Here is a 26,918-nt window from a genome sequence, read left to right as displayed (position 1 = left end):
TGCTTAATAAATACAGTGACCGCCTGCTTCAAGCGCTCCATCGGTCGGCCCCCTCCCACCTCACCTCCCGGATCTCCTACTGCAACTCAGCTGCACACTTGAGTCCTCTAACACCAGAGTACTCGCTGTGCGTCGAGTACAGCCGACCTCACTCCCGACCTCTTTCCACATCCTCCTCGAGACCCGGAACTCTCTCCCCGGCTGTGTCTGCTAGACCACCTCTCTCCCCTCCTTCAAAAAATCACAACTCCTGTTAAAATCGCAACTCTTTCAAGAGGCCTCCCCCATTTAAGCCCTCACTCTCCCCTCCTCGTCACCTAAGCGTTCGGATCTGTACCTTTTAAGCAGTTAATATTCCACCCCACCCTCGGCCTCGCAGCACTTAGAGACGTCCGCAATTTGTGTATCTTTTCCGTCTCCACCCTTTAGACCGTCAGCTCGTTGCGGACTGGTAAATTGTGTCTAACTCCTGTTGTATCGGACTCTCCCAAGCCCTTAGTACAGTGTTCTGCACACTGTAATTGATTGTGATTGTTTATCGTTCGGTTGAGAGAGGAGGGATGTTTGTGGGTTGGGTGTAAAAGGGGACAATTGAGGTAGAATAGGAAGGGTAGGGTAGAGCTGATTGAGTGTCTTCAAGTCAGTGGTAAGGAGCTTCTGTTTGTGGAGATGGATGGTCAGCCGCTGGAAGTTTTCGAAGAGTAGGGAGGCGCGGACTGAACCTTTTTTAGGAAAATGATTCGGCAGCAGAGTGAAGTATGGACTGGAGAGGGGAGGGAACAGGAGGCAGGGAGGCCAGTGAGGAGGCTGATGTAACGATCAAGGTGGGGTATGATAAGTGCTCGGATCAGCACGATAACAGTTTACGTGGAGAGGAAAGAGCGGATTCTAGAGGTGCTGTGAAAGTAGAACTGATCGGATTCGGTGATCGATTGTGGGGGGTGGGCAGGGGGAGGCAGACATCAGTACAAATAAACAGGCATCAATATAGATTAAAAAAATATAATATCTATATAATATATAACATATATATGTGTATATATATATATATATAAAACTGTTGTGGGGCAGGGAGATGGGGAGGAGCGAAGGGAGCGAGTCAGGGTGATGCAGAAGGGAGTGGGAGAGGAGGAAAGGTGGGGCCTTAGTCTGGAAAGGCCTCTTGGAGGAGGTGTGCCTTCGGTGGGGCTTTGAAGTGTGGGAGAGTGATTGGTGGATTTGAGGAGGGAGGGCGTTCCAGGCCAGAGGAAGAATGTGGGCCAGGCGTTGGCGGGGACACAGGCGAGATCGAGGCCCGGTGAGAAGGTTAGCGCCAGAGGAGCCGAGTGTGCGGGCTGGGATGTAGAAGGAGAGGAGGGAGGCGAGGTAGGAGGGGGCCGGGTGATGGAGAGAGTTAAAGCCAATAGTGAGGAGTTTCTGTTGGAAACAGAGGTGGATAGGCAACCGCTGGAGATTTTTGAGGAGGGGGTGATGTGCCCTGAACCTTCTGAAGAAAGATAATCTGGGCAGAGGAGTTAGGTGGGGAGAGGCAGGAGGTTGGGAGGTCAGAAAGGAGGCTGATGCAGTAATCCGGGCAGAATAGAACGAGTGACTGTACTAACGTGTGGCGGTTTGGATGGAGGGGAGAGGGTGGATCTTGGCGACGTTGTGAAGGCTGACGGGATTTGGCGACGGATTGGGGTGTGCGTGTCGAATGAGAAAGCACAGAGTCAAGATGACCAAGGTTATGGGCTTGTGAGAGGGGAAGGGTGGTCGTGCCGTGTACAGTGACGGGAAGTGCGGAGAGAGGACGGGGTTCGGGAGGGAAAGAAAGAAGCTCTGTTGTTGGACACGTCGAGCTTGAGGTGGCGGAGGACTGACATCCAAGCAGAGATGTCCTGAAGGCAGGAGGAGATGCGAAGCCTGGAGAGAGGGAGAGAGAATGGGAGGAGACGTAGATCTGGGTATCGTCCTCGTAGTTGAAGCCGTGGAAGAGAATGAGCTCCATTGAGAAGAGAAAGAGACCAAGAACGGAACCGTTGAAGGACTCCCACAGGTGGGGGTTGGGAGGGGAAGTATTTTCGCCGGGCAGAGAGGGCAGAATTAAAGAAGGAAAAGGTGAATTTCAGGTAGACGAGGCCTGCCGGCGTCAGGACTTTGGGCAGCAGGACTCCGCGGCTTGTGCGCGCGAAGAGCAGAGGAGTTGTACTTTCTTCTAATGCCCTTCTTGACACAATAAAATCTGCTTTCTGTACCCTGCCCACCGCTGAAACCTCTCCAAGACCATCGGTGATGTCCTTCTTGCCAAATCTTTCTCCTCAGGAACCTCCGGTGGTTGCCCATCCACCTCCGCATCAAACAGAAACTCCTCACCGTTGACTTTAAAGCACTCAGTCCGTTTGCCCCCGCCGATCTCACCTCGCTAATGTCGTATTACCACTCAGGCCACCCACTGGGCTCCTCTAATGCCATCCTGCTCACTGTACCTCCATCTTGTCTACATCTCGCCGACGACCTCTCGCCCACCTCCTGCCTCTGGCCTGGCGTGTCCTCCCTCTTCAGATCCGTCAGACAGTTACTCTCCCCGCGTGCAAAGCCTCCTCCTCCTCCAAAGAGGCCTTCCCTGCCTCGGCCCTCGTCTCCTCTCTTCCCACTCCCTCCTGCGTCACCCTGACTTGCTGCCTTTATTCACCACCTTCACCCCACAGGACTTTTGTATGTATCCGTATTTGATTTATTTAGGTTAACGCCTGCCTCTCTGGACTGTAGTAAACTCATTGTGGGCAGGGATTGGGTCCATTATATCGTGTCGTACTCTCCCAGGCGCTGAGTAGAGTGTCCTGCGCCCGCTAGGTGCTCAATAAATAGAATGATTTTCGCAGTCCTCCTCGACATTTTAGTCACCATTGACCTGGTTCCCGGAAACCCTATCGATTCGTGGCTTCGGCAATTCACGGCCACTCTTGGTCGGTGTCTACCTCTGGCCTCTCTTTCGTTTCACTCCGTGAACTCAAGTGTCCCTCAAAGCTTTATTCTGAGTCTCTTCCTACCCTTCTCCCTTTATACTCACTCCTTCTAAGAGCTCATATGCTCCCGCGACTTCGGATACTACTCCGTGGATGACTCCCAGATTTATTTTGCTAGCCTTAACCTTTCCCTGTATCTGCAGATCTCACATTTCCTCTTGCGTGAAAGATAGCTCCACTGGCACTCAGTCCCAAAATGTCAAGCCGAACTCCTCATCTCTTCCAAATCCTCTCTTCCACCTATCTTTCTCATCCCAGCTGACAACGTCGCTCTCCTCCCGATTTCCGGAGACAACCACCTTGACATTATCTTTGTTTCCACACTCTGCTTATATCCACTCCGTTGCTAAATCTCGTAGGTTTTGCTTCTGCAACCTTTCCAGATTCCCCTGTTCCTTTCTAATGAGAGTAATAATAATATAAGTTATATTATATAACATATATATTACATTATAATATATAATATACTATATTTATATAATTATATAATAACACATAACACGATATACTTATATATTAATTATATATTAATATTTTATATTATATATAATATATATAATAGGAGAAGCAGCGTGGCTCAGGGGAAAGAGCTCGGGCTTTGGAGTCAGAGGTCATGAGTTCAAATCCCGGCTCGGCCACTTGTCAGCTGTGTGACTGTGGGCGAGTCACCTGACTTCTCGGAGCCTCAGTCACCTCATCTGGAAAATGGGGATTGAGACCGTGAGCCCCACGTGGGACAACCTGATTCCCCTGTGTCTACCCCAGCGCTTAGAACAGTGCTCGGCACATAGCAGGCGCTTAACAAATACCACCATTATATGTTCAGTGCCAAGCACTGTCCTGAGCGCTGGGGTAGATAGAGGATAATCAGGTCCCACATGGGGCTCACAGTCTAAGCAGGAGGAAGAACAGGTATCGAATCCCCATTTTGTAGACGAGGGAACCGAGACCCCCGAAGTGAAGTGACTGGACCAAGTTCACACAGCGGACACGTGGCAGAGCGGGATTAGAACCTAGGTCCTCCGACTCCCAGGCCCGGGTTCTTTCGGCCAGGCCCGCTAGATTGTGGCCTGAAATGGAGCGTCTGGCCCGGATCCATTCGCCATCTCCACCACCCGAGAAAAGGATAATTACCAATCCCGGAAGATTGGAAGTGAGACTCAAATTCCTTCACTTCATTCGATCGTATTTATTGAGCGCTTATTTTGTGCAGGGTACTAAGCACTTGGAAAGTAATATTCAGCAATAAAGAGGGACGATCCTGTCCCACAGTGGGCTTACAGTCTCCAGGGGCGTGACAGACATCAAAACGAGTGAACAGGCATCCATCAGTAGCATCAATATAAAATAGAATTCCTAGATAAAACACTGAACATCGGGCAAAGCCGGAGTAAACGGGCATTCATGGAAAGTGGAATTATTGAATATGGACATAGATGACAAGCGCTGTGGGGCGGGGGGTGGTTTGGGTAGCGCAAAGGGAGCCGAGTCGGGGCGATGGGGGAGGAGAGGGCGAGCCTGAGGAAACGGAGGGATAGTCTGGGAAGGCCTCTTGGAGGGATGTGAGCCCCCAGTTGGGGCTTTGATGGGGGGGAGTGTGATTGGTGGATTTGAGGAGGGACGACATTCCAAGGCCAGAATGGGCCAGGAGTCGACGGCGGGACGGGAGAACGAGGCCCGGTGAGGAGGTTAGCGGCAGAGGAGCGGGGTGTACGGGGTGGGCTGTAGAAGGAGGGAAGAAAGGTGAGGTAGGAGGGGGGCAGGTGATGGAGGAAACCTGGGTTCTCTGGGCGTTGATTTAAATACTTGCCTACCACGACCGCCTTTCTTTCACTTGCAGCCAAAGTCATCTACGCCGACTAAAGCGAGCAACCATTTAAAAAAAAAAAAAAATGGGGGGGGGGAGGAGGGGTTTATTCTGGAAAACATACATTTGCTCTAAGTGGGCAGGGGGCCTAAGTCGCATGTCACTCTTCGGGAAAATCTCTGCCTCGCTGTCCTTCAGAGGCAAAGAGAGAAAAATCTATTGCATTTGGGCAATATTCTCTTGAAAGAGACATTGAGGATTTCCAAAAGTAAACCTGACTGATGTAAAGGTTATAACAATGTATTGTCCCAGGCTGATACTTACAATCTTAAGTGGAGAGAAGGTCACGTTTTCCCTTAACCATTGGGGTTGTTTTTTTTCTTTTTTTTCCCGTGTCCCAGCGAGTTTATCCCTTCAGCTAGGTTTGTCGGTGGATCTGATTACCGCCGTAATTTGGGAGTGGTGGAAAGCGTGCCAGGGCTTGGGTGTTGATTATGAACTTTTAGGAGGAAATTAGTTCGGATCTTCAAGCAGTCAATCAGTCTAGCAGAGTCACTCTGCTACACACTTGGAAGAAACGACGGAATTAGTAGACATGATCCTTGCGCTCAAAGGATCTTAGGATCTGGCGGGGAGAGGCAAACTTGAGAGAGAAATTGCAGGAGCGGCATGATTGAGTGGAAATGCTTGGGAGTGAGGAGGTTCTATTTTCCCATACTACCATTTGCCTTCTGTCTGACCTTGGACAAGCCATTTAACGGCGCTGTGCGTCAGTTTTCTCATCTGTAAAATGGAGAGAAAATACCTGTTCCCCCTCCGTCTAAGACTGTCATTTCCAGGTGGGAAAGGGACTGTGCCTGACCCCATTACCTTGCTTCTATTCCAGCACTTAGCATTTGGAAATTGTGTTGTCAGGAGAAAATGCCGTATGTACGGAAGGGCTTCGGGGAGTTGGGCCTGCCTAGGTATTTAAATGATGCAGTGACAGTTGGGGAGATGGAAGGTGGGGAAGATTAAACGTGAGTCGCGGAAGGCTTCCCGAAGGAGATGAGATCTCGGAAGGGCTTTGAAGATGGGGAGACTTTTGGAGGGGAGGCGTTTAAGAGATGGGGAGTGGGAGGATTATTTAAATAGGTTGGCTTGAGAGGAAAAAGGAGTGGGAGTTGGGTGCAGTGGGAGGAGAAGGTGGGTAAGTAGGAGTGAGGGAGCTGATTGAATGCCTTCAAGCCAGCGGTCGGCAATTTCTGCACGGAGAGGAATGTGTAAATATTGGAGGATCTTAAGGAGTGGGGAGTTTGGTGCAGAATGGTGTTTTAGGAAGACGAACTGGGCAGCGGAGTGAAATTTTGGACTGGAGAGGGGAGAGACACGAGGGCGGGAAGAGTCAGCAGTGATGCAGTCAGTAATCAAGCCAGGATTATGATAGGGCTCGGTCGGGGTCGTGGCCATCTGGACGGAGGGGAAGGGGAAGAGTCTGGAAATGTAAAAGTTGTGCAGGAGGAGACTGAAAGGATTTGTCGGAATACGTGAGGTCGAAGGAGAGGGAGGGGACCAACCCATACGCCTAGGGTTACGATTCATAATAATGTTGGTATTTGTTAAGCGCTTACTATGTGCAGAGCACTGTTCTAAGCGCTGGGGTAAACACAGGGGAATCAGGTTGTCCCCACGTGGGTTCACACGTCTTAATCCCCATTTTGATGATGTTGGCATCTGTTAAGCGCTTACTATGTGCAGAGCACCGTTCTAAGCGCTGGTGGAGATACAGGGTAATCAGGTTGTCCCACGTGAGGCTCACAGTACTGAGGCACAGAGAAGTTAAGTGACTCGCCCACAGTCCCACAGCTGACAAGTGGCAGAGCCGGGATTCGAACTCATGAGCCCTGACTCCAAAGCCCGTGCTCTTTCCACTGCGCCACGCTGCTTCTCATTAGAGCTGATGGTTAAGAAGGGCTCATCTTAACCTTGCCTTTTAGGGTCAGACCTGTTGCCTAAATCCCTTTAACCATTCATTCGAGATCGTGAGCCCCACCCGATAACCATGCGTCTATCCCAGCGCTTAGAACAGTGGTCGGCACATAGTAAACGCTTAACAGATGCCATTATTATTACTATTATCGGTATTTATTAGCTGCTTGCTATACGCGAAGCACCCGACTAAACGCTGGGAAAGAAATACGGGGACGAGATGTAGTCAGAGACCTTGAATGGATGATCTAAGAATAATTCACTCATTCATTCATTCAGTTGCATCTATTGAGCGCTTACTGTGTGCACAGCGCTTGGGAAAGTACAATGCAACAATAAACAGGGATATTCCCTGTCCTTTGCGAGCTCGCAGTCTTGAATCGGGGACATCAAAGCAAGGGAATGAAATTAAGATATGTGCCTAAGTGCTTTGGGGTTGGGGAGGGGGGGGGGAGAGCACATAGATAAATAAAATTACAGATATGGACATGGGTGCTTCGGGACGGGGAGGGGGAAAGAGCGAAGGGAGGAAGGGGGACAGGGAGGGAGTGGGAAATGAGGACAAGTGGGGCTTAGTCTTGCAGGAGATGTGCCTTCAATAAGGCGTTGAAGTGGGGGAGAGCGGTTGTCTGTCGGATCAGAGGAGGGAGGGTGAGCCGGGTCAGAGGCAGGATGTGGGCTAGGGGTCGGTGGCGAGACCGGCAGGATCGAGGCCCGGTGAGAACGTTAGCACTAGAGGAGCCAAGTGTGTGGGCTGCGTCGTAGAAGGGGAAGAGTGAGGCGAGGTAGAAGGGGACAAGGCGACGGAGTGCTTAAAAGCCGATGGAATGGAGTTTTTGTTTAATGTGGAGGTGGAAGGGCAACCACCGGAGTCCGTTGAGGAGTGGGTTGACGTGACCCGAACCTTCCTGTAGAAAAATGATCCAGGCGGCAGAGCTAAGTACGGACTGGGGTGGGGGAAAGACACGTAAGGAGCGGCAGACGTAATCAACGGTATTTATTGTTTACTGTGTGCTGAGCACTGTACTAAGCGCTTGAGTGCAGCACAACAGATTTGGGAGCCACGTCGCTTGCCCACAGTGAGGAACGTAAACATCAAAGACGGTAAACACGACAGGAGCAGCGGGATTTCAAGCTCTTCAGGGCTCACGTCAGCCGTCGGGCGAGTCGTTACGGTGGCGAAGATGGAGGCCTTCTCCTCGTTCTAAACGAATAGAAGTCCACCGGCTGCCCCTGTGTGAGTCCCCTCTGGGCTGGAGAAGGGGCCGACTGGGGGTCCCGGGTGGCGTGGGTGTGGAACGGGGTCTCTCCCGCGCGGCTGGACCCCGGTGGTCGGCCTTGAGGAGAGGAGACGGTCCCCAGTAGGCACCGCGGGAGGTGGTCTGCTTGGCTCAGAACCCGGGACCTCCACTGACCCGCACCGGCGGAGATATCGGAGAAAACCCCGTCGATACCTATCTAACCTTCCCTCATCTTCCATCTTTCCCTCCTTGGACCCGCCAACCACCTGGCATGGGGATCAAGCTGGGGCCTTGGTTTCTACCGTGCGCCAAGAGGATTCTTGCTCTGTTTTGGGGCCCAGTCTGTCAAGTGGCTATCCGTTGTGCGATAGATGGTGGCAATTGCTGGCTCGTGCCGTCTCGTTCCGACACAGGCTCGTTTCTCAGTCGGGATTCCCCGGGTCCCGGCCGTCCGCTTGGTGCCTTCCCTCTCAGTTCTGGACTTCAGAGATGGGGAGGGCCGTGGTGGTGTCAACCGTGAGGGGCAGGTTGGGTGGCGGAGGGGATCTGGGAGAGAAGATGGGGAGTTAAACGTGGGACTCCCTATCTTTCCGCCCAAACCCCGTCCTCGTGCCGATTTTCCCGGCGCTGTAGACGGCACCGCCATCCTTCCTGTCTCACGAGCCCGCAGCCCTGGCGTTAACCTTGGCTCATCTCCCATTCGACCCACATATTCAACCTACCGCTAGATCCGATCAGTTCAGACTTCCCGGTATCGCTAAAATCCGCCCTCTCCATTTGAACTGTTACCAGGTTAGTACAAGCGCTTATCCTATCCCGCCTCCATTGCCGTATCAACCTCCTTGCTGATCTCCACTCCAGTCCATCCTTCCCTCAGCCTCCCGGATGGTTTTATACAGAAATGTTCAGTCCATGATTCCCCTCTAGAACCTCCGGTGGTTTCCCCATCCACCTCTGCGTCCTGATTCCCCCGTGTCCGCCCCAGCGCTTAGAACAGTGCTGTGCACATAGTAAGCGCTCAACGAATACCGACATTATTATCCCTGGCCTCGGGAGTTGAAAGTTTCATTAAGGGAAGAAGCTTTTGGAATGATCACTTGAAATTAGAGTTTTCAAAATGTATTTGTTCGAGCGGCACAGTTTTTGTCGTTCTGATTATATTGGCGGAAATGTACGCAACTTAGCTCTCTGGGGACGGTGACTCTGCGCTGTGAAATCTTAGCCCTCGTTTCCCCTCTCCGCCCTCCCCTCCCGCCCGAGTCAGTTTTGCCCTTGGCTCTGTTCCCCTTAAGCACTTTTTGACGTTCACCTTAGCCCCCTCGCTCTGCTGTCCGGATCCTTATACTCTCTTATATCCCTACCTTAATTTATTTTAATGTCTAGTTCCCCGTGAACAAGGATGGTGTCTATCAGATCTGTCTTCTCTCCCGAGCCCCAACGGAGCGCTCTCTTCTCAAGACCTGCCGTCGATGGATTGACCTTAATCACTCTTACTAACTTGCAACCGTTTGTTTTCTTTACAGTTACTCTGTCGCACATCACCCAGCTGGTCCTCAGCCACAACAAACTAACAAGTAAGTGAAAGGTCTGTTAAAATAAAAGTCGGCTTGCAAGGTTTTCCGCTTCTTCAAGCTTCCTGACTTGCCTCCCCGATTCCGCGGTCGATGTTCCTTTCTAGAGCACATGAAAAGCATCGGGCTCTAAAATGGGCTCAGTAGCTTCAGGAATTTCATTTCCCATACGAGTTTTTAAAAAAACCCATTCTCTTCGTTGTGCCCTAAGCAGCTCTGTTTTGGTAATACTTTGACAGGGCCGAGCAAAGATGTTTTGAAATGTGCTTTTCAAAAAAAAAACGGTCTGGGTAATTGGCCTATTCTTTCTTTCCGTCTACCTCTTCCCCGTCCCTCCACCCCCCGCTCCCGCCCAACCCGAAAGGGAAAGAAATTTCATTTCAGAATCTGCGTCGGCTGGCCTTTTGGAGAAGGAGAAATGCTAAGGTGAACTTGAAACCCTGACATAATTGCACACTTGTTAAGTTAAACTGTCAGGAGTTGTGGGGGAGTAGGAAGCGTCAAGTCTGTAATTGAGTTACAGTTTCCAGGTACAGCTTCAGGAATCGTATAACCCGGGTTTGTGGAGTTAAAGCGGAGAGCTGACTTACCCCCCCCCCCCCCCCCCCCCCCCCCCCCCCCCCCCCCCCCCCCCCCCCCCCCCCCCCCCCCCCCCCCCCCCCCCCCCCCCCCCCCCCCCCCCCCCCCCCCCCCCCTTACTGACTGGCACCCGTTGGCTTTTGCCGTATTTCCACTGGACCGTTGTGATTTCTCTGATAATGTCGCAGCTTTCCAAGTAACGCGGCCGGGTAAAATGCCCCGCGGGAGACGTTTGCGTGCGTGGGTAGGGTTGCACGAATGGGTTAAACACCCGTATATCCTTCCCAGCTTAGAGTACTGCCTCGTAGCAGTTGTAACGGAGAGAAGGCGAAGAGGTCAGCAGCTAGGTAGGGGTTGGAGGCTGGGGTTTGTTTGAGCAAAAACGTTACGTTGCCCGTGCGGCGTCTTTAGGGCCCTCGATCAGCGCATCTCCTCCTATCTAACCAAACTGATCTCCTGCTGCAGCCCAGTTGGCATCTCTCGCCCCTCTAGTGCCAACCTACTCTCTGTACTCGTCCGTCTCGCCGCCGACCCCTTACCTCTTCCCCTTCACATCGGACGGTCCACCACCCGCCCCGCCATCGAAACCCTCTTCCAAGAGGCCTTATATCTCCTATCCCGTCGGCAGCGCGGCGGGGCTCAGCGGAAAGGGCGTGGGCTTTGGAGTCAGAGCTCATGAGTTCGAAACCCAGCTCTGCCGCTTGTCGGCTGTGTGACTGTGGGCAAGTCACTTCACTTGTCTGCGCCTCAGTTACCTCATCTGGAAAATGGGGATGAAGACTGTGAGCCCCAGGTGGGACAACCTGATTTCCCTGTATCTACCCCAGCGCTCAGAACAGTGCTTTGCACATAGTAAGCGCTTAACAAATGCCAACATTGTTATTACCTGTGCACCCCTTAAGTACTTTGATACCCACCCCGGCCCCACGACACTTATGTAACCGTCCTTATTATTACATATTATTATTATTTCCTCTATCTGTAATTTGTTTCAGTGTCTAGCTCCCCCCGTAGACTGTAAGCTCCTTATGGGCACGGATTACTTCTACCTTCTCTGTTGTACTTTTCCGAGCATTTCGTGCGTTATTCTACACATACAAGTGCTCAATAAATACCTTGGATCGACTGATTGGTGTAATAATAATAACGTTGGTATTTGTTAAGCGCTTACTACGTGCAGAGCACTGTGGGAGATACAGGGTAATCAGGTGGTCCCACGTGAGGCTCCCAGTCTTCATCCCCATTTTCCAGATGAGGTCACCGAGGCCCAGAGAAGTCAAGCGACTTGCCCAAAGTCACACAGCTGCCAAGTGGCAGAGCCGGGATTTGAACCCATGACCTCCGACTCCCAAGCCCGGGCTCTTGCCACTGAGCCACGTCCCGGGCTCTGGGAAAGGAGTCGGAGCCGTTCACTGGCCCAGAAAGGCAGGCAGATGGTCAGACGTCAGTCTTCGGCCTCAGTCGGAGGCGCCAAGTAGTTGCCTGATGAGCAGCGTTGTCTTCGGAGGCGAAGGGTTATGGGAAGTCCCCTCCTAGTTTGGAAATTGAAAGGGTTTCAAGTCCTCGAAACCATCCTGGTGGAATTATTTAAATTCAGTTAAACAAAACAAACATGACTTGAGTGGTATTCCGGCTTACTTCTGCCTTTTAATCTTTCAGAAAACTGCGGTTTACTTCTTTGCCGTGTGCCCGGAAAGGAAGCCTCCGGGGGAAAATGCACCAATTTCCTCCAGGGAAGGGTCATGGAAATGATTTTTTTTTTTAATTAAAAAAAAAAATCGGCATATCCTGTGATGTAGGTGGGATAAGGGTCTGGGAGTCAGAGGACCTGGATTCTAATCCCGGCTCCGCCACTTGTCTGCGGTGTGATCTTGGGCAAATCACTTGACTTCTCAGTGCCTCGGTTCCTTCCTCTGCAAAATACAGATTCAGTGCCTGTGCTCCCTCCTACTTGGACTGTGAGCGGGGTTTTCTTTTCCCCCATGCCACAGAGTTACCCCTCTCTTCCCCTATCTCCCCAGCCCCCCGCCCCGCACCCTAGTATTATTTTTTTTATTTAAACGTGGCTCACAGAAGAAGCTACCGCCCTCACCGTGGCAAACTCCATTGCCATACACCTCTTCCCTTCTCTCTTTCCCGCCCACTTGAGCTGAAGCTGATGATAATACGCTTGGAAGGGAAAGGGGAAGGGAAATGGCCGAAGGAAGGGTGATACGCCTGTGTTGGCAACCGCATTACGCTTCTTCTACCCCAGTCGGCCTCCGTCCCCGGGGCTAGGACCGGCGTGGGGAGGGAGATGGGGGACGTGATGGGATGCGATCCCAGCAGTCGGCTGTAGGCGCCTGGCCCGGATGGGAGCGGAAGTGTGCTCAATCCAGCCACTTTTGTGTTTGGATAAGAGAACACGGGCTTTATGACGGCAGGGGTGTCTCACCTGGGCAGTGGCCTTTTGGGCCGGAGGTGACTTGTGGCAGCCGGCCGTTTCTGGTGCTGATTCGTGGCAGAAATTCCACCGGAATGGCTTTCGCCGTCGCGTCGTCTCCGGCCCGTCGCGACGCCACGGACGCGTCTCTCCCGCCACGCCCCACCTCCGTCTGCAGTCCTTCTGGAAGTGAATCCGCAGAGTGTTGTCGGTCAGAATATGGAAGCGGTTTACCGTCGCCTCCTTCCGCGCGGTAAGTTTGAGCCTCTGCCCTCTACGCTCTCCGGCATGGGTGAATTTTGATCTGTAGCAGATTGCTTTCCCCTCGCTAGCCACTGCCCGAGCTGGGAATAGAATGGATAGGCCTCTTGACTCTCCCTCCCGTAGTCGAGACCGGTGGAGTCCTGGATACTCTGCAGGTGCCGCCCTGAGAGGGGAACTGGCGTGGCTAATGTATGGAAAAGGGCTACAGCCCGTAGGGGTGAGCCAGAGATGGTGCGTCGGGGGGCAAACCGGTGCTAACTGGGGAGAGTAGGAAGGGATTAGGGCCAAGGGAGGAAAGGGTGGGGAGCGAGTTGATTGAATGGCAACAATTGGACATAACGTGGCAGGCGGGACTTAGGAATCTTGGGGTGTCAGTTCCAGACGATTCCCCGAGTCGCCCATTTTGTAGGCAGGCCGTAAACTGGGATCGGCCCCCGTATGGAACGGAGCACGCTGCATCCCTCTCACGTGTTCTGTTAGAAAAGAGATCCACACATCAGGGTCCTATTTTTTTTGTGCTCGTGACACTCTCGACCTAAACCAGTAAACTGTAACCATTCTGAAACGGTGTCAGTGACGCTTGATATGTTCCACTAAGGTCAAATTAGCATCTTTTACTAGATTTCTGGCATTTAAATGAATGCCTCTGCTCCTGTTTTCCAAGTGGTTCGGTAAATATGTCCATTTGATAAGAATATAAATATGCATAAAAGCCAAGTGGCCTAACACTCCTTCCTGTCACTTTTTGTTGCAATCAGTGTCTTTCACTTGGGATTATTTTGAACGGGGTTGGCAGCATCACGGCTACTGGGACTCACACGGCTAAATCCCCTGATGCTTTTATCTCGCACAGTATTTGTTTGTCCTTGTTTTTCGTCTAATGTGCCTGTTTCCCTGTTCGTCATCCCTGTGGTTTGTAGCTGGGCCTTAAATGCCTGTTATACAGGCACGGGGAGGGGTTTTTTTTTAATCTCTGAGGAGGATATCTGGGAAATATTCTGAAGTCTGGAGCTATTTAGAAGCCGTATTGGGCGGTTTGAAATTGTTAGGCCATTCCCAGCCGGTGAACTTGAGGGTTATGAAAGTATCCCCTGAAGCCAAAGAGGGTCTAGATTGTTTGGGTCCAAAAGACAGCGTGTGGCCTTTCAGTAGTGGATTGCAGAAGCTGCTGACCTCCAGCATCTAGATGGCCAGGCCCACGGGGCCAACAGGTGAAAGAAGTGAAAACAGTGGGGGAGAAGGAAGTTCTTTGGGTGTCTGCATCTCCCTGAAATACTGGGTGGCTAAACTGCAAGGAATATGGGTATTTGGGCAGCTACAAATCCAGGTATTTGGGGTAACCACAAAAATATTTACCCCCTTAAATCACTATAGCGCAAGGTCCTTGAAGGCAGAGATTGGGCCTTCCGATCGCGTTGTTAATCAATTCCGTCCTAGCCCCACGGAAAAATCTACTTCTGCCGTCTACGCTGCCCAAGCTCACTGACTCAGTCCTCCGCTGAACCACACGAGCCTCGGACAGAAAGGGCTTACGGAGATGGGATGTCGACCGCCGGGACGTTAATCGTCGTCTAAGGGCAGTTTCCTCGTAGCAGGGCCCGGGGACGACGGAAGGTCCTGTGCGATCCACGAGGGAGGGCCCAGTTCCACAGAACGTTCAGGTTGGGGAGGTGGTGGAAAAGGGTCAGAGTCGGAGGGCAGGGCTGGGGATGGGAAGGAGCGACTGAAGTAGAGAGAACAAAGAACGGGAGCCGGAGGAGCTACTCTGAAATGAGAAGAGCGGGAGCTGGATTGGCTTTAGGCAGAATTGAAATCAGTCATCAAATACACTGGATTAAACCCTCCGTGTCAAACTGTGTGAGTTAACTACCGTTTTCTCAAGTGTTGGTCATTTCAGAGTCAAGGAGAAGTGAAGAGTTGTGTTTGCTCCTGCAGTCCTCCACTGACTCCAGCCTCTGCTCTCTGCACACCCCATTTCTTTTTTTAATGGTATCTGTTAGTTTCGTTAAGCGCTTACTAAGTTTCAAACATCTGAGAGCTGAATTCCGTTTAAGCCCCGGAGTAGGTACAAGTTAATCAGTCGGACAGAGACCCCGTCGCGCATTGGGGCTTTCCGTCTTAATCCCCATTTGACGGAGGAGGGAACTGAGGCCCAGAGAAGTTAAGTGACTCACCCAAGGTCACCCAGCAGGCCGCGACAGGGCCGGATTAGGTCCTTCGGACTCCCAGGCCCATGCTCTATCTACTTAGGCCATGCCGTGTCTCGTTATATTTAATTATTACCGGGCAGTGCGTATTTTGATCTGATTATGTCATCCTCCTTCTAGAATCCTACATCAGTTGCGTTCTGCATTTCACCATCAAATTCAACTGGCTCCCCCCATATTTAACTGCCAGTATCCTTTGCCACACTGGACTGCCTCCGTTTCCTCGCTTCCGACCCCTTTCCTGAACCTCTCCAACAGGATCCGGAATCTTTCTGGATGGAAGAGTCGTATTAAATTAAACTTTCAAAAGTTTGGCGGGCAAAGACCCCGTCATGCCATTTCAACGGAAGAGGTGGGAGAGGTGAGGAGGAAAGTGGAAAATGGGGGAGAGAGGGAGAGAAGGTGCCGAAGAACGGTTAAAGCATCGTGCCTGCCGATTTTTATGGGTGCCGGGGAGAGTGTCTGGAGAGGGCAGGAGCAGCTCCAGGTTGTGTTAAGCCCGAAAAGGATGACGGGGACCTCCCGTTTCTTCAGGCAGGGAGGCTTAGATTGAGCCGCCATCTGACTCCTCCCTTGCCTCTTTCCGGCTCACAGGAGCGGGTCGGCAAGCTCCTTCCTGCCGTAAAAGTTGGGAGAGAACTAGTGGCATTGCGGTCGTGGTCCTAGGCCTTCCCGTGGAGTGAGTCTTTATGCTGGAGAGCTTCAGCTGGTATCCCGAAGAGCCATCTTTATGAACCAGCCCCTGGTGTGCAATCCACTTTCTGCCCCCTTCATGTCCACCGAGCTCTCCTCCCCTTGCCAAGTCTGCCAGGACGCTACTCCCAATCCCCGACCTCCATGGCGGCCTTTGACTCTGTGATCACTTTCGTATCTGCAGCGCTATCCTAACCTTAGTTTACCGTCCTAGTTTCCGTCGTGGTTCTCCCTTACCTCGCGCGTCCGCTCCCTTCTCGATCTCTTGCGCTGCGCCTCGCCTCTTCGCTATGGGTGACCTTCAGGGCTCGGTTCTGGGTCCCCTTCTTTTCCGATTTTCTGGGTACTCGCCTCCTTGAGGAGCTCCTCCACTTCCATGGCTTCTACTTCTATGCAGGTAACTCCCAAATCTTCCTCGCCAGCCCCAACCTCTTCCTCCGCAATCTCTCATTTTCCTTTTATTTCCAGGACATGTCTTCCCCTCCCAAATCCTTACGTCTACCTAGTTTTCCCATCCTGGTTAACCCCACCACCATCTTTCTCAATCTGTCGCAGCCTTGGCTTCGACTCCTCCCTTTCTTTCCCCTCTCACGTTCGATCTGGCATTAAAATCCCGTCACTTCTTCCTCCGCAGCATTCCCTGGATGATCCGCCCTTTCCGTCCAAAGACCGCTACCCTGTTTCAGGCAATTGGTGACGGTTGTTTCAAAGTGCCTGACAGCTAGAAGCATTGCAAATAAAATCACTCCTCATTACTCTGTTATTTGTTAGGCACTTACTCTGTGCCAACCAGTGTACTGAGTTCTGGAGTACTGGTCAATACTGAATAATAATTACGGTATTTATTAAGTGCTTACACGTGCCACTCACTGTCCTAAGTGCTGGGCCAGTTACAAGTTATCCGGGTGGACCCAGTCCCCATCCCACCTGAGGCTTCACGCTTCTTAATCCCCAGTTTCAGATGAGGTGACTGGAGGGCACGATGAAGTGACTTGCCCACGGTCACACAGCAGACGCACGGCGGATCCGGAATTAGAATCACGACCCCTGACTCGCAAGCCGCTAGGCCGTGCGCTTCCCGTCAGATACGAGTTAATCAGGTCAGACGTAGTGCCTGGCCCACATGCAGCCCGTGGTCTAAGTAGGAGGAAGACCGGGTGTTTAATCCCCATTTTACAGATGGGGAAACTGAGGTACAGAGAAGATAAGGTCACACTGCAAGCAAATGATGGGGCTGGGTTTAGACCCCCAGGCCCGTGCTAGCCCACTAGTTTACGTCGCTTCTCTTTTAAGCGAGAGATCCGTTTTGACATCCGTCAGCATTAGGTAGGTACGTTTAATTTTACTTGGCCCTGCCAAACGAAGTCGCATAGTTATTGAAAACAAATGTCGGCTGCCACGTTGAGGGACCTGAAATCTCCCAGTGGCTCAACACGGTGCTCCGCGTACTGAAGGTGCTCGAAGATAATATCAGTCGATCGAGCGGATTGACAGGCCGCAGCTCGTGCCGGGTCTTCGCCGGGACAGAACTTGAACCCGGCCAGGTCTCAGCTGACCTTCGGCCCTTCCTTCTTCCCTCCCCGTTGTCCCATCCGCCCTCTAATAATATAATAATAATAATAATGTTGGTATTTGTTAAGCGCTTACTATGTACAGAGCACTGTTCTAAGCGCTGGGGGAGATCCAGGGTCATCAGGTTGTCCCACGGGAGGCTCACAGTCTTCACCCCCATTTTACAGGTGAGGCAACTGAGGCACAGAAAGGGGTAGGGAGGAAAGGACCACTTCCAAAGCTTCCTCGATTTGGTTTTACTGCAGCGGAGGTCGCTCCGGAGGATTTATAAAGTGCTTATTTCCGTGCTCCCTCCGCTCGAGCCAAGATCTTAGCAGAGAGAGGCAAACTGTTTAAAAATGCAGGCTTTGGTTAGGCTGGATCCCAAATGTTTTTGTCTTAGACCGAGGAAACCAGCCAGGCCCGGGAAATTGAGAGAAAGAAAGAGAGAGAGAGAAAGAAAGAGAACACGCGTGTGTTTTTTTTAAGAGAAAGAGAAAGAGCGTGTGTGCGTGCGTATGTGTTTTTTAGGAGAAAGAGTGTATGTGTGCGGTTTTTTAGGCTGAAGAAAGAAAAAGAGTGTGTTTACGTATGTGTGTTTTTTAGACGAAAGAGAGAAAGAAAGAAAAAGTGTGTACGTGTGGTTTTTTTTAGGAGAAAGAGTGTATGTGTGTGTTTTTTTAGGCGAAAGAGGGAAAGAGAACGAGTGCGTGTATGCGTGTGTTTTTTTAGGCCGGCCGGGGATGCCCAGGGGTTCAGTAGAACAGGCCTGAAATCGTCCCACCGGTTTTCTTCCTTAGAGCCGTCCTAAGGGTTACTTCCGGAAGTAAGCACTTCGCGGAGCCCGTTGAAAAGAAGACGTGCCTCTTCGTCCGTCTCCCCCGATCCGACCGTGAGCCCGTCGGACGGCGGGGACCGTCTCTATCTGTTGCCGACCTGTTCGTCCCGAGCGCTTAGTACAGTGCTCTGCACATAGTAAGCGCTCAATAAATACCATTGAATGAATTGTTAGGTTCATCCCATCGGAACCCCTCCGCTCCTCCTAACCGGTAGCCCTTTCGCGATTACGTCTCCGTGCCTCCCTCCCGGCCTCTGGAAGAGCCCCACTGAATTTCCAGAATTTCTGCCGGTGATTTGGCCATTAGAGGGCATTGTCGAAATGCGGATTGTTTCCAGTCGCGTTGGCCGGGAGAAATGCCAACGCCGGAAAGGTCTGCAGAAGATTCCGTCAGGAACAATAGGACCAAGTGCTCCGTTAGGATGGAAATTTCAGATTCCGGAAAGACTGAGCCGGCAAAAAGACCGCCGCGAATCATTCGAAAAGGGAAATGTAAGGTCCTTTTTATAGTCCCGTAGTAGGCTTTGTTTAGTGACCTCTTCGGAGGTTGCGAGAGAGAACTGCCAGATTACCGCTTGCGGTGGCGAGGGGCCCGAAAGGCAGGTTTGCACCGAATGAATCCCAGGTCACTGGGGTGGTTCAAATAAAAACTCTCAGGATTCCCATCATCCAGAGATTGCAGGTACCCCAGGGCTTTTAGGATGCCTGTCGTAGCTGCTGGATACGGATGTTTCGGTCCTGAAAGCGGTGAGTGATGTTGTACTGTAAATCCAACTGGGTGGAGTAGGTGACTCTGTACCGTAAATTCAAAGGGGCAGCAGGGTGGAGCTTTGGGCAATAAAGCAATGCCCTGAAGTACCCTGAAATGGACCCGAGAGGTTGTGCCTTGTCCTCCAGTTCCCAGTAATATCAGCAACCAAATGCGATCGAATGAATGAACCGCTCCCTTCGGCGCTGCATTTTGCCGGCGCTGCATTAACTATATCCGTGCTCTGATAAGAGAAACAGGCAGTCACCTGGAATTTTCTTCGAGCCGGACCGGATTCGGCCCCGGGGATTCCAGACGGCCAGGCTGGGGTGAATCATGGGGCTCCGGAGTGGCTCTACATCCCCCGTGGTTCCTTTTTTATTTTTAAATGGTATTTTGTAAGCGCTTACTACGTGCCGGCAACTGGTCCCCGAGTGCGGGGTAGATACGGGCTAAGCGGGTTGGACCCAATTCATGGCCCACGTGGGGCTCACGCTCTTAATCCCCATTTTACAGATGAGGTGACTGAGGCCCAGGGACGTGAAGGGACTCGTCCAAGGTCGCACGGCAGACAAGTGGCAGGTCCGGGATTAGAACCCGGGTCCTTCCGACTCCCAGGCCCGGGCTCTATCCACTGGGCCACTCTGCTTCCTCTTGCCTCATATGCCGGTCCGACCCAGGGCCCCAGTCCGCCGGGAGGGGTAGGAGAGGTCGGTGGCCGGCAACAGCTCGGACCATAGCCAATTTTTGCGATTCCTGTGAGCGAGGGACCCCCCCCCCCCCCCGATCATTTCCCTGCTCGCACCTTCGCGCCTTCCCTCCAGACCCGATTCCTTCACTGGATTTTTCCAAAGTCTGCTCGTTAGCAGCCAGGGTTTTTTGGCTTTCCGTATTTCCTATTCTTGCGGGAAGTGGATTTTAAAAATAAAAAAATAAAATAAATGACACTCACTGAATTGGAAATTCTTAAAATAACCATTCCGCTAAATGCCAGTTATGAGTGTTCATATTGATATCTTAACAACTAAAGAACACATTTGGTGGGAAAATGTCTTTTATTAGGGACTGCTCATTCGGGACTTAAAATAAAAACGTTACAAGATAGGAATGTGTTTTGAGTATTAGTTGTTTGAACCTTTTGAAATATTTTTAACGACTTTATTATGCTCTTTTGTTGAGGAATTCTAATGGTTTATTCTTAGATGTGGCTAGACATCAGTATAGATATTGATATTAATATTCTCAAAGTCATAGGTATCATTTGCAGAGTGTCGGGCTCAGTCTGCAGATAATGATCAGAATTTGTAATAATTTATAAAAACCCTAAATAGTTTACATTGTATGTCATTTGTGATCTTGGGCGAGTCACTCTCCTTCTACAGTTGCCTCATCTGTAAAATGGAGATGGAGACCGCGAGCCCAACCTGATTTGCTGGTAACCACCTAATACCAGCGCCTGGAACGTAGCGAGCGCTTAAAAAATACCATTATTATTCTTAGCGTTATTATTATCTGTGCTCCCTTCAAGTTGCCTGAACTGAATTAGACTTATTAGAGCTTTACGTTGCGGAGGTGCGGGGGACGACTGGAAAGGTTAACCGTCAAAGACGGCTTCTTCCCAGACTTTGTTATTATGGCAGAGATTCAGATTTTTATAGTTTGTTTATTCAAAATCAGCTGTGACAAACGTTGAATGCAGAGCAGTCCCAAGGACAGCGTGGTACGGAATTTGCGGTCGTTTCATCTCCCCTCCCCGCCTTGAAGCTACTGGGGGGAAATTATCCACTGAAGTTACAGGCCGTGGGGCTTGGAGACGTAGGACCTTGGCTATAGGCGTGGTGGCCATCGGGTTGGCTAGTCGAGATCGCAAATCATCCCACTTCCACGGAAGTCTCCGGGGTTGAGCGTAAGGCACGTTTATTTTCCGGGAGGTCAGGAAGCACGGACGCTGCCTCTCCGTGGTTATTTGTGCCTCCGATGTGGGATCGAAATGGCTGACAGATTATTAATGACTTCCTCTGATGTGTCCCCAGAAAACCCACAAAAAACCCAAAGCCGCCATGTCAGGCGTAGGTGGATTAGGATCGTTTTCCGCCGGTTACATCCGGGGATGTGATGTGTGGGCTTTCGCCGTAAACGTTCGTGTGAGGGAAATTCAGCGTCACGTTTGGTCCGAAAACCCTGTCTCCCCGACTTCGCGGAAATCATTTGGGTACGAAATCGAAGCGCCTTTAAATGAACGATCAGATCTGACCCCAATCCTGGAAATGAAAGGAGGGAGGGTAGCTCTCTCAGCTCCGAAGAATGACCTTCAACATCCTCTCAAGGCCCCGCTCCCCTGCAGCAGTGGCTTGTCTTTGTCATGGATTATTTGTCATGGCTCATGCCAAAGTTTTTGTGTATGGTTTGTAGGAGATTTATGGGGAAAATATGCTAAATAAATAGTTTCGATGTCATGAATTTATCTTGTGACAGGACCAAAACAACTTGCTGTTTGCATTTTAACGGAATCTTAATGTATTTATAGCACAGGGGGTTTGATCAATAGCTTATTTTTTAAATTAGTGCCCATTTATCAGTTTGTTCCTACGGAAGATTAAATCTGCAAAGATTCCACACACTGTTTTTGAGGGATGGCAGGTATTAATTAAACAGTGCCTAGGCTGCTGCTATCAGTGGCGTGTCAAGGGCTTAAATTGGCTGAATTTGTGGCATTTGTGGGTTAAATTGAATATGGCAAACAAGCATATGGGACTTTCCTTCCCTTCCTCCTTACACGGTCACTTGGGAGACAAGAATGAGATAACTGGAATACAGAGAAGCTTCGGCCTTTTCCGTTCTGTTCCTCCTTAAATTGATGCTGCTTTGATAATCCTCTGTCCGAATTTCTCAGCCACGAACATTTCTCATAAAAACGACTGGTGATATTTCGGCGTGTATGTAGAATGTAGGCAGATGATCTAATCTAGGGGGAAAGGTGACCGCCAAGATCTCTAAGTCTCGGGAAATCCGAAGTGTTTTGTACTAGGACTCTTCGCTCCCCGCGACGCGACGGCTGTCTCTCGTCCGATTATCGTGTATCTATCGCGGCGTGTAACACGTCAGTCAGTCAATCCGTAGCGTTTATCGGCACCTCCTGCCTGCAGACCGATCACGGTAAGCCCTTCATAAATGCCATAAAGACAGAACACGAAAAAGGAGCTCCGTCCCCCCGTCCCCCCGTCCCCCAGATAAGTGTATTCCTTCTCCCGTGTCAACTGAAACGCGGGCGTAGCCGGTAAGGAGAGACAGCCGAGGGGCGATTGTCCCTTCTCGTCTTTCTGGCCGCCTCTCGCCGGGCGGGAGACTCCCACGAGTTCGTCTCGAGCCGCTCTTTCAAAAGTATGATTAAGAAAGGCGGGTTGGGGAACGATCCCCGGATAATAAACTCCTTTCCCTGCCCGACCTTGACCACCCTAGCAGGAACAACCGCGAGATGACCACCCTTTGATGCAGCTCGAGCCAACACTCGACTCTACCCTCGGGCCCCTCCGCTCTGATTGAATTCGGTTTCTTTCTCCGTCTGTCTCCTTTTCCGTAGCTCCTCGCACTTCTCAAACTCTGCTCGCCACTCCCTAAGCATCTCAGAGGCCAGTATGCGTTTCGTCCTTTCCCTTCCCCTTCACTAGATGGCCCTTCCTCCCCAGATGCTCGCGTGCCTTCGCTTTGGTCTCGGCACTTTTCAGACTCCGGCTCCCAAATTAAAACCGTTTATTGATGTATTGCTCTGTTAGCACACTAGCACATCCAGGGGCTGGAGGGGAATTCGGAATGGCGCTCCCTTATCCGTTGGGCTGCCGTAGACGACACCTGAGTAATGATTTCTCTCTCGGGGAGGTACAGATGAGGTTTTGAAGCCCCTACCTTATTCCCCTTCTCTCCGCTGCACGGATTCTGGTCGGAGTCAGCCGTGATGATAATTTTTAAAAGATGACGACGGCATTTGTTAAGCGCTCAACTCTGTGCCGGTCACCGTACTGAGCGCTGGGGGTGGATACCAGCAAATGGGGTTGGGCACAGTCCCGGGCCCACGTGGGACTCACCGGCTCAATCCCCGTTCTCCCGGTGAAGGCCCGGAGAAGGGAAGCGACTTGCCCAAGGTCACGCGGCAGACAAGCGGCGGAGCCGGGATTAGAACTCACGACCTTCTGACTCCCAGGCCCCGGCTCTACCCACTGTGCCATGCTGCTTCCGGAGCCCCCGTCAGTAAAGGCTGACTTTCATTAACTATCTTCCCATTTTTCTCCGGTGACTTCTTTCCCCTTCGGCTGCCGTCGGAGTCCCCGTTGTCTGAATCGAAGCACACGGGCCGAATGCCTTGAATATCTTGGCGTCGGGAAAAGCAACCGTAAAGTTTGGAACCTCTAAGCAAGCCAGGCAGATCGTTTTAAATCCCAGATGTAAATCCTTGGTCGGAAACCGAGACGTACGCTCTCCCCAGACGCCTAGTTCCCTGTTCGCTCTTCGGGTGCCCTCTAAGCACTTCTTAACTAAATGATGTAAAGGAGCGTTCATTTTGTTGCTGAGAAAGCTCTTCGAGTGTTATTTGTTCCGGCCACGTTGGCGCTGGATTCTTCGGCGTTAAGCGCTTCTGTTTCCAGCAGAGCGGGAATGTAGATCCGAGAAGCTGATTTTCATTTAAACAAACTGCCTTTGTTATCAAGCATCGTTATTGTACTTTGCTCTGGGAATAACTGGGGGAAAAGAAACACACCTCATCGAATCTTGTAAAACTAGTTCATTTTAGAGTATTTCCGAACTGGAAGCAGCGTGGCTCACCGGAAAGAGCCCGGGCTTGGGAGTCAGAGGTCATGGGTTCGAATGCCGGCTCCACCGCTCGTCAGCTGTGTGACTGTGGGCAAGTCACTTAGCTTCTCTGGGCCTCTGTTACCTCATCTGGAAAATGGGGATCAAGACTGTGAGCCTCATGTGGGACAACCTGATTACCCTGTATTTACCCCAGCGCTTAGAACAGTGCTCTGCACAGAGTAAGCGCTTAACACATACCAACATTATTATCGTTATGACTGTTAACTGGAGAGTCTCATGGTAAAATGGACCCGGTTAACCAACCGCCCTGCACGCCGATTCTCAAAGCAAAAAAAATCCATCACGAGATATTAAGAAGATTTCTTTACAGATAAAGGTTCCGAAGAGTACAATTTGAAAATGACGGTGAAAAGACTGTTTTTTACACAGAAGAAGTAAAATGGCTTTTAAAACGACAGTGCCTGATTTGCCTCGAGAATCGGCGTCGTGGCGATTTGCCCTCAAGCTAATTTTGCGTTATGGGCAGAACACGACACACAGGTGCTCGTCCGGAAAATACTGCATTTTCACTTGGGTCAGAAGTAGTGTTTGGAGTCACATTTCATCCTGTTGGCCGTGTTAATTAGGGATTTCTCTGCCTCTGGCATCGGGAAGCCGATGTTGTTTGGCTACATTATCGGTATTCTTGTTATCAAATATGGTTGTAGAAGAGGTTGATTTTTCCAGTCGGATCTCTGAAGGCAGCCGCTAATTATTTGCCACCCTATTCATAGTCCTGAAGATTGTTCACTCCCGTTTCTCAGTTTCTCAGCTCTTGGCTTCCTCTAAATATATTTTTTAGACATTCGCAAGTTCCCTTCCAAGAAGCAGTAAGCCTTTCCCCTACAGTCTGATTTATCCTCCTGACATCCATGAGCTCGAAGAGAGGCAGGTATTAAAGGGGGGTGGGGTGAAGACAGAGGGAGATGAAGGATATTGCCCGTGGTCGTTTCACCTTCTTGTCTCTACCCGGAGGCCCCGCCTGAGCGCCGCTCTGGTGTAACGCTGCTGGGCCCCACGTGGCTTCCCGACCCAGAACAACAGTGGAGATGCCACCAGCTCCGGCAACACCGTTCCGGAAACGTAGCGTTTTTGTAGGAGGTTGGGACAGAGCTTTATTTTCTTGTCTGGAAATGAGCCGTCCTCCTGACGTTTCTCTGGATGCCGTCCTGCTTGAAATCCTATCTGTTAGGTCGGAGTCAGACTCTTCGACTTTTTCGGGAAAACTCCCCCCCCCCCCCCCCCCCCCCCCGCCCCACCTCGGAACCTTCGCAACTCTAACGGTATTAGAGATGATCGAAAAGGCTTTATTAAGCACGGCACCTGGCGCGAGGATTTGCAATCTGTGTTCCATAAATCACATTTACCGAAAGCAGCTTCGACTCTTTCCCCGAGAGCCCCTCCGCTCTTAACCTCCCTCCCTCCCAGATCCCTCCTCCTCCCACGGTGGCTTGGCACCGTAAGGTTAAATCAGAGTGTTAAGAACTCCAAAATGAGCCGAATATCCCGTTTGACTGGTAGCGCTCTGTGGGCGGAAGTCCACCTCGGGGTTTTGGCCCATTCCGAGACGTTTTCGGAGAGCCCGGTCTAGCGGCCACGGCGGGACGGACAGTAGCAGCGAACTGATCAGGGAGCTGGTCCGAGAGGATGAGGACTGGGAGATTCGGAGCTCTGGGAGGTCCAGGGACTCCAGCTGGGAAAGTCCGGAGTTAAGGAAAAACCGTTCCATCCGCGAACCGGTTTTGGCCCGGCTCCTGAAAGGTAGATATTTAGGAACGGACCGGGCGACCCCTGTTTCCTGGCTTCCCTGTGGAATCGAGTCCGGTTCCTTCGACTCTCTGGCGCGTCTTCGGCCCGGACCCGCCCCCGACTGCGGCGTGACGGGGCCGTCGGAGATTGTCCTGGGAAACGACTTCGATGGGCGTGCAGGTGAGAGTTTGAGCGAGCTACTGAATGGACGTAAAAGCAGGGACCGCCGAGTGGGACACCGACCCTCTCAGAAGCAGCGAGGCCTAGTGGAAAGAGCGAAGGCTTGGGAGTTAGAAGGCCTGGGTTCCAATTCGGGCTCTGCTATCTCTCTGCTGTGTGACCTTGGGCAAGTCACTTAACTTCTCTGCGCTTGAGTTCCCTCACCTGCAAAAATGGGGATTCGCTTCCTTTTCTCCCTCCTACTTCGACTGGAAATCACCAAATGATCACCCATTTGGTGATCTCGTCTCAATACCAGTTCTTAGTATAATGCTTGGCACCTAATAAGCACCTAAAAAAAAAGGCCACAATTATTATTGTCGTTATTAATGCTAAATAATAACGACAATAGTAACCCCAGCATCACCGGGCTGTCCAGGGAGATGGAAGAGGGGACAGGGAGGAGGACGCTAATCCCCGGGACGCGCAGGCAAGCGGGAGTTCTGCCGAGCGTGAGACCTCAATAACTTCACAAGCTACTCTTCGGGACATTCCCAGTCGCCGTCCTTCTACCTCCCGGAGACTCTAGACCCAGTTCTGCTCCCTGGGCCACAGGGAATAATAATAATAATAATAATAATAATAATAATAACTGTGGTATTTAAGCGCTTATTCCATGCCAGGCGCAGCAGATGGGGTTGGGCGCAGTCCCGGTCCCACGAGGGGCTCATGGTCTCAATCCCCGTTTTACAGATGCGGTAACTGAGGCACAGAGAAGTGACTTGCCCAGGGTCACCCAGCAGAGAAGCGGTGGAGCTGGGATTAGGACCCACGACCTACCGACTCCCAGGTCCGTGCTCCATCCGCTGGCCCGACAAAGGTGATGAAATTAAGCAGAGACGGAGCCGGGGGCGGAGGAAGGACACGGCCCCGAGGGAGGATTGCTGCCTTTCCACCGTTGCCGGGAGACTCGACCAGAATGAGTTACCCCGACAAGACACCCGTGTCAGAGGTGACTGACGCTCTCATATCCCGTTCTGTCGGCGGTGACGTTTTCAGAGAGGCAGCGTGGCTCAGTGGAAAGAGCACGGGCTTTGGAGTCAGAGGTCGTGAGTTCGAATCCCAGCTCTGCCACTTGTCGGCTGTGTGACCGTGGGCGAGTCACTTCACTTCTCTGGGCCTCCGTTACCTCCTGTGTAAAATGGGGATTAAGACCGCGAGCCCCACGTGGGACATCCTGATTCCCCTGCGTCTACCCCGGCGCTTAG

General features: G+C 51.5%; 1 protein-coding gene across 3 annotated transcripts in view; it reads left to right on the top strand.

Annotated features, from left to right (window-relative positions):
* The window catches only part of RSU1 (Ras suppressor protein 1), a 200,171-nt gene that overhangs the window by 19,265 nt on the left and 153,988 nt on the right, over window positions 1–26,918 (top strand). For 2 of the 3 annotated variants that reach the window (XM_029077784.2, XM_039913889.1), the window contains exon 2: window positions 9,545–9,595. The exons of the other annotated variant lie outside the window; for it this stretch is intronic. In XM_029077784.2, coding sequence (XP_028933617.1) covers window positions 9,545–9,595 — 51 coding nt within the window. The remainder of the gene's footprint in view (window positions 1–9,544; window positions 9,596–26,918) is intronic. 3 annotated transcript variants of the gene reach the window in all.

This window comes from Ornithorhynchus anatinus, chromosome 13, assembly GCF_004115215.2.
Source record: "Ornithorhynchus anatinus isolate Pmale09 chromosome 13, mOrnAna1.pri.v4, whole genome shotgun sequence".
NCBI classification, from domain to species: Eukaryota; Metazoa; Chordata; class Mammalia; order Monotremata; family Ornithorhynchidae; genus Ornithorhynchus; species Ornithorhynchus anatinus.
The sequence above is the reverse complement of the archived record's forward strand: the minus strand, read 5'-3'. Positions and strand labels throughout refer to the sequence as shown.